The sequence below is a fragment of the Odontomachus brunneus genome, unplaced genomic scaffold (assembly GCF_010583005.1).
Source record: "Odontomachus brunneus isolate Ranch 3 - 2012 unplaced genomic scaffold, Obru_v1 Obru_scaffold_011, whole genome shotgun sequence".
NCBI lineage: Eukaryota > Metazoa > Arthropoda > Insecta > Hymenoptera > Formicidae > Odontomachus > Odontomachus brunneus.
In genome coordinates this window covers 16890-23789 of record NW_022639461.1, presented here as the reverse complement: position 1 = coordinate 23789, position 6900 = coordinate 16890, and the positions used below count along the sequence as shown (strand labels likewise).

Sequence of the window (6900 nt, the reverse complement as noted above, 5' to 3'; positions counted from 1 at the left end):
ATATATATATATATATATATATATATATATATATATATATATATATATATATATATATATATATATATATTGCATCATTTAGAAAGAATACTGTACAACAAATCAATGAATAAAATATTTTTAAAACGATACAAAGATTGAATAAATACCGTTGTCTCACTTGATAAAACAACTTCCAGTATAAATTCATTGTAATCGAACATAAATATACACTATTAACTCAATATCTTTTACACATACAACAGACAGTATTAAAAATGTAACTTGGAATTATCAGTTTCGGGTCAACAGTTTATCATTATCAAAAATTTCAGACTCTTCCGTTACACGCATTGGATGCTTTCCATTTAACAACACAAGTCGACACAAGCTCTCTCTCTCTTTCTCTCTCTGTTGTTGTTGTTGTTGTTACTATGGTCGTGAAACTAGTTCATTGACCACCCAAGTAAAACACAAACAGCAATATAAAATTCCAATCTTGCAACAATATGTAATTAGTTCAGTCCAAATTATATCCTTCTATTAATCCTCCGGAAAAAAAGAGATAGCTCCTTGAAAGCACCTTCGTTGCTACTAAACACCATAGCTGCGTTTCACGCATATGCGCGCATTTATCTATAGTTCATGTTACGTATATTGTAGGCAATGCGCGCATAATGCGTGAAACGGAACGCAACCCATATCATCGAGATTGATAGGTTCAATTCCCTAGACGTTGCGTAGACCAATCCTCAGTAAGTCAGACTCCCGCTGATTACGCGGGCAATTTAAAATTACATGTTCAGAAGTCTCTGGCAGACCACAATCACAAAGCGGTAGATCACAGATATTTTTATCATATAAATGTTGCGCTACTTGTGTATGATGAGTCCGCAAACGTGATACCATAGTTAAAATTTCTCTATTAAGATGAACATGTAAAAACCAAGGTTCCAAAAGATTTTTAATACGCGTTCTATGAAAATACCTGAAATCTTTTTGTTTCGAGGTATCTCTAAAAAATTGATGCGATCTCTAAGCATTCTGCAAATTGTATTAGAAAACAGAACAGTTTTATGCTCCACAGATAAATTTATTTCACGGGCTGCGTTCTTTGCCAATTCATCAGCCCGTTCATTCTTTTCAACTCCAGAATGTCCTGGAATTCAGACAAACACGATATCAAAGCCTTGCTTGATCAAATAGCAATATATATCTTTGATAATATAAACTAATTCATGCTGTTTACCAGCTGGGTCACATCTGCCCAGAGCCGCAATGAGACTTCTAGAATCGGTGGCAATAACCACCTTTGTTGACTGTGTGTCAAACACCATGATCAAAGCATGTGCAACCGCCGTAGCTTCAGCCTAAAAAATTGATAAGTCTTTATCAAGTTTACAACTAAAGAAAACAGAAGGGGAGAAGGAAAACCCATCCCCACATCCATTTTTGAGCCATCAGTATAGAAAATACTATAATTAATATATTTGTTTTTATCCAACATTAATTTAAAATGAGAATTTAATTTATCACAAACTTTATCATTATTTAACACTAGACTATTGTTCTGTGTAAGTGAAAGAAAACGATTCATACATGAATCACCAAATCAACATTAGTATGTAACCGACAAAAAATTGACTCCAAATCAAAAACCAAAGGAACAGGCAGAACAGATGTATATAATTGGCGATAAAATTTAAAAAAAGTGATATAAATTGAATAAAAAAATTGCTCGCTTACACATGACCGGAGATTTAGGTTTCTATTAAATAAAGACCAAGCCAACTCTCTTACAGGATGCTCTGATACATTAAAACGCTTAATTAAAAATAATCTAAAATTAAGTTCTTTTCGCAAAAACAAAGGAGCTTCACCAGCTATGTGGAGAAGAACATTAGTAGGTGTTGTATGCATAACACCCAAGACAATTCTCAAAGCCTCGAATTGTAATCTATCCAAAATTATTGCAACATTTGGTTTCAGATCAATAAAAGCAGGCGACCCATATTCTAAAGCAGATCTAATCCAACACTTATAAACATTTATTAAATTACAAGGGTGCGCACCCCACTGCAATCCAGAAATTGCTTTCAAAACTGACAATTTTAATCTAACTTTTTTCCTAATTTCAACACAATATTTTTTCCAAGTTAAGCCCCTATCAAAATATACTCCTAGAAATTTAACAAAATTGACAGTGGGAATAGCACAATCCTGAAACTTAACAGCAAGTCTCCTTTTCTTAACAAAATTATCAGCTTTCCTATGTCTATTTGCAGAAAAAAGACAAAAAGATGATTTGGAACTAGAAATACTCAAGCCCAGTTGACGAAGATTATCATTTAAAACAATCAAAGCCTCGTTAATAAGTCTGTAAACAATCGAAATTGACTGAGTAGTTGTAAAGATACAAACATCATCGGCATAAGCTAAGTACTTCACATCATCATGTAAATTATGAAAAATGAAAGAAATATAAATATCAAAAAGAAGTGGACTTAAAACTGAGCCTTGGGGAAGACCAATCCTAGCACATCTCCTACCAAGAAAAACACCTTTCATGTATCCATCAATATTCCTATAATATAGTAAAAATTCCAAAAAACTGATAATTTTACTTGGAAGAAACATTTGCTTAAGGATTTGTATTAAAATATACGGATTAACATTATCAAACGCACCTTTAGTATCTAAAAATAAAATTCCTGTAAAGGCATTTTTAAAAAACTCCTGTTTAATCTCAGCCGAAAGTAAAAACAGATTATCCAAAGTGGACCTATTCTTACGAAAGGCAAATTGGAATTTAGAGATAAACTTATTATTTTCGAACCACCAGACAAGCCTACGAGAAATTAACCTCTCAAACAATTTTAAAAAACAATTTGACATAGAAATTAGTCTCATAGAGGTCGAGTCTGATTTTGGAATAAAAAGCGGCCATAAGCCAACTTCCCTCTCTCTCTCTGGTTCCAGGCCTGTACTCAGTGGCCCTTTCACAACATAAAAGAAGATTATTAGGAAGTAAATTTATAGGTTTTGATTTGTTTCTTTTAGGAAGGATAGAAGGGGATTGGTAAAGGTAAAGTTACTGGAGAAGATTGCAGCCTACAGATCTTGAAAATTTTGTATGTTAATGTTGTACAAGTTGTATATAAAGCCAACGGCACACGGTGCTTGTTTTCGTGCTGGATTACTTGCTGGATGGAAATATTTCATTTTGATTGATGCATTTCCATCCATCTTCAGAAATACACCAATCAAAATAAAATATTTCCATTCAGCAAGCAAACCAGCATGAAAACAAGCATCGTATGCCGCTGGCCTTATGGCTCTTGCACACAGGACACAGTAATGCTTGCCGCGCGGCAAAAGTGCGCGCGACAGCCAATCAATATGTTGTTTTTCCATAAAAGTTAGAAGGTTATTACGGAAAGCAGCATATTGATTGGCTGTTGCGCGAACTTCCGCCGCGCGGCAAGCATTACCGCTTCCTGTGTGCAGGAGCCATTAGTTTGGTCCAGTGGGCGTTGTAAATGTTTTGTAGCGTTTTTACTTCTTTCTCTTTCTTCATTCGAATCTGAGAAATAGAACAAGAGGGATAAACGCTAGTATAAACGTAGCATTTGTAACGATTGTTGGACCGCACTTTTTGTCTATTGTAAGGGCTTTTGCCACGTAGAAAAATTTTAACCATAACCGTAAGGTTGTAAGAAAACTGACCAATCAGAGTTGATTATTCTCCTTGCGTTTGAGGAATAAACGATTGTGATTGATCAGTTTTCTTACGACCTTACGGTTACGGTTAAAATTTTTCTACGTGCAAAGGCCTTAAGAGACGAAGCAAAGCACTGAAATACTACCTGGAACGCGTGTTGCTTCTTGAGGTGTGCGGGATGAAAGAAAGGTTCCTTGTTTCCTCTCTTATCCTGGTTCATAGTATAGTCGAGAGTGGGGCGAATGTGATACAATCCAAGTTAAAAGTTAAAAATAATATGAAAAGCAGTGACTACACATACTGAATGGCAATGACTTAAGCTTATGAACGAAAGTTTAAGTTATAAAAAAAATATATATTTTTCTCATTTATTAGTATTTACTTATTGACTTATTAGTAAGAAAAACAAAGCAAAGAAAGTTCCTAATTCGGAGATTCAGCTTATGTTTAGAAATCAGCCGATTTAGCTTTTGGTTCAGACCGTACTAGACAAAGACAGAGCGCTGTTTGAGACCTACAAGCATGCTCTCTTTCATCCCGCAATACTCAAGAGGTAGCGCATTCCAGGTAGCAGAGAGAAACCTGAAAGCGGCTACGCCATACGTTTTGGCCGACACCGATTTTCACGCTGTTCGATGCGCCATCTGCACCAATTTTTTAGGTGGAACTACGTTCCCTACGCCCATTTTCAGACGCTGCCAGTAAAGTTGTTGCGTATCCATTCTATGCCCATTTTCTGGCGATTTGTATTTGTGTTAAGCGCATAATTACATGGTTAAAAACATGGACAGTCCATGTTTTCAATCAAAATTCACGCAATTATGCGCCTAACACGGACACGAATCGCCAGAAAATGGGCATAGAATGGACACGCAACAAATCGACACTTTACCAGCAGCGTTTGAAAATGGGCGTAGGGAACGTAGTTCCATTTAAAAAATGGCGTATCGAACAGCGTGAAAATCAATGTCGGCCAAAACGTATGGCGTGGCTGCTCTCAGGTTTCTCTCTGCAGGTAGTATATATTTAAATGAAGCGGAGAGACAGCAAATCATCATTATCAAACCATCTAATCATTAAATTGAGAACTCGCTAGCGAGTTCCGCGTTCCTGTATCCGTAAGTTATAACCGTTGTATTATACTAACTCGTACGAAACGCTATTTTGTATTGCGCAAACATTTAATAAGTGTTTAATAAACTAGTTGTATATTATTCATTATTTATTATATTTGACGATCTCCTCATCGTTTCCTCTAATCATATAGATATTGCTCGTACCATTAAAGGACATTTGAACATTCTCAGTTAGCTCGATCTTACACTATTTGGTCTTGGTGAAGAGGACATTTAAATATGATGTTGTTACGTCCCGGCGGGTTGTGGCCACGCTGTCACGTTAACACAGGCTGCTTTCCGAAATTTACTGCCAGTGCTGAAATTCTATAGTATACATGACATAAACTATAGATTTTCAGTACTGGCAGTAAATTTTGGAACGCAGCCACAATAACGCTCGAACGTTAACACAGGATCGGATCGCAATTTTTTGGGCCAAACGAATCGCGTGATTCTATCCGGGGATCCGTGCGATCAAGGGTGGTCGCGATGGATTTCGTGCAAGACGCGTAGCATAGCCCTTACGATGGGTCGGACGGTCACAGGTAACTATAAGTTTCGCACGTATAGAAACAATGTAATGAATAACGACTTACCCGCGGTCATCTATCGCGTAGTTGCTTTTTATACCCATGGGTGGCGCTCTCATGACCTACATGGATCGGCACTTCCTGGATCTCTAGATCTTGCCGACTCTGAGGAACTGGATATCGTTCTGGATATCGCGCGGCAGCAAATTCGGATATTCGAATTATTCGACCGACGAGCACTAGAGAGGACTAGAGAGGAATACTGCACGTCATGGTTTCGCTTAGGCGTAGGAGAAAATGTGCAGTATAAAGCGTCTTCTACAATGGCAGTAGGAGTAGTAGTAAAAAATAAGCAGTAAGCAAATTGACCAATTCCATTTTCACGTTTCAAAAATAATCGATTGTAATTGGTTTATTTACTTACTGCTTATTTCTTACTACTACTCCTACTGCCATTGTAGAAGACGCTTAAGGTTGATATTTCACGTGTCGTACGATAAGCTTTTTGATTGACACGTTCATTGGTTGACGAACAGTAAACCTAGAAATACTCTATTCGCCAACCAATAAACGTGTCCGAAAAGCTTGTCGTACGACACGTGAAATAGCACCCTAAGGATGTTGAGTTGAATGGGAGGGAGTAGAATAAGTATTACTGCGGATAAGATATATGTAAATGTATATTTAATGTATATGTAAATGTATATGTAAATGTATATATAAATGTATATGTAAATGTATATGTAAATGTATAATTCTTGATATAAGGTCTACTCACAAAGTTATCTTAAGTGTAACTAAAGTAACAAAAGTAACAAAATAGCTAAGATGAATTGTTTAGCAAACTAAGGAATTATGTTCTAGAATAAGACGTTCACAAAATGTTTAGAAATGTTTAAGGATAATCTATAGCTAATTGCTTAAGAGTTAGGGAAAACTATGGTCTAGAATTAGCGATTTAGAGAAAAAGAGGTTTGGAGGTGAGGATTACTTTTGGAATTCCAATCCCAGCTCTGACTGACTACTTGACCGGTCAGTACTCTACTGCCGTTAAGCTGCTCCTGTGATCCCGCTTTTAGAAGGGGGACCTGAAAGATAATAATGTTATCTAAGATGCCTTCCTTTCCCAAAAGGAAGGCTTCGTACCTGGAGTGGAAAAGGATAGTTTGGACAAAAATTTATTATCGGCTGGGCGGTCTGGTCGGTCGGACGCGATAATGTATTCCAAATCCTGACATCCAGCTCCACATTCACAGTTTGTAAGTGGTTAGATATTTTTATGTGGTTGTTATCCAGTAAGTATATGCCCCGATCTCAGCCGTGAGTCGACACAACCATCATCCTATCTTAGTTACTTATTGCATATGGAACAAAAACAGAATGATGTTATCAGAGAGAATCTAGACAAAGTGGAGTGGATCATTTCCTCTTCTCTGATTGGTGCTGCCATTAATTGGGCAACTTCCGCAAATATGATAAATATATACATACATATATACATATATATATATATATATATATATATATATATATATATATATATATATATATA

At 36.3% G+C, this 6900-nt stretch overlaps 1 protein-coding gene across 1 annotated transcript in view; it reads right to left on the bottom strand.

The window, feature by feature from the left end:
* The window catches only part of LOC116840707 (probable sulfite oxidase, mitochondrial), a 3510-nt gene extending 2901 nt beyond the window's left edge, over positions 1-609 (bottom strand). Inside the window, exon 1 of the mRNA XM_032807783.1 lies at positions 150-609. Within this exon, the coding sequence (XP_032663674.1) occupies positions 150-190 (41 nt within the window). The 5' untranslated portion in view covers positions 191-609. The remainder of the gene's footprint in view (positions 1-149) is intronic.
* Between the last annotated feature and the right edge of the window lie 6291 nt (positions 610-6900).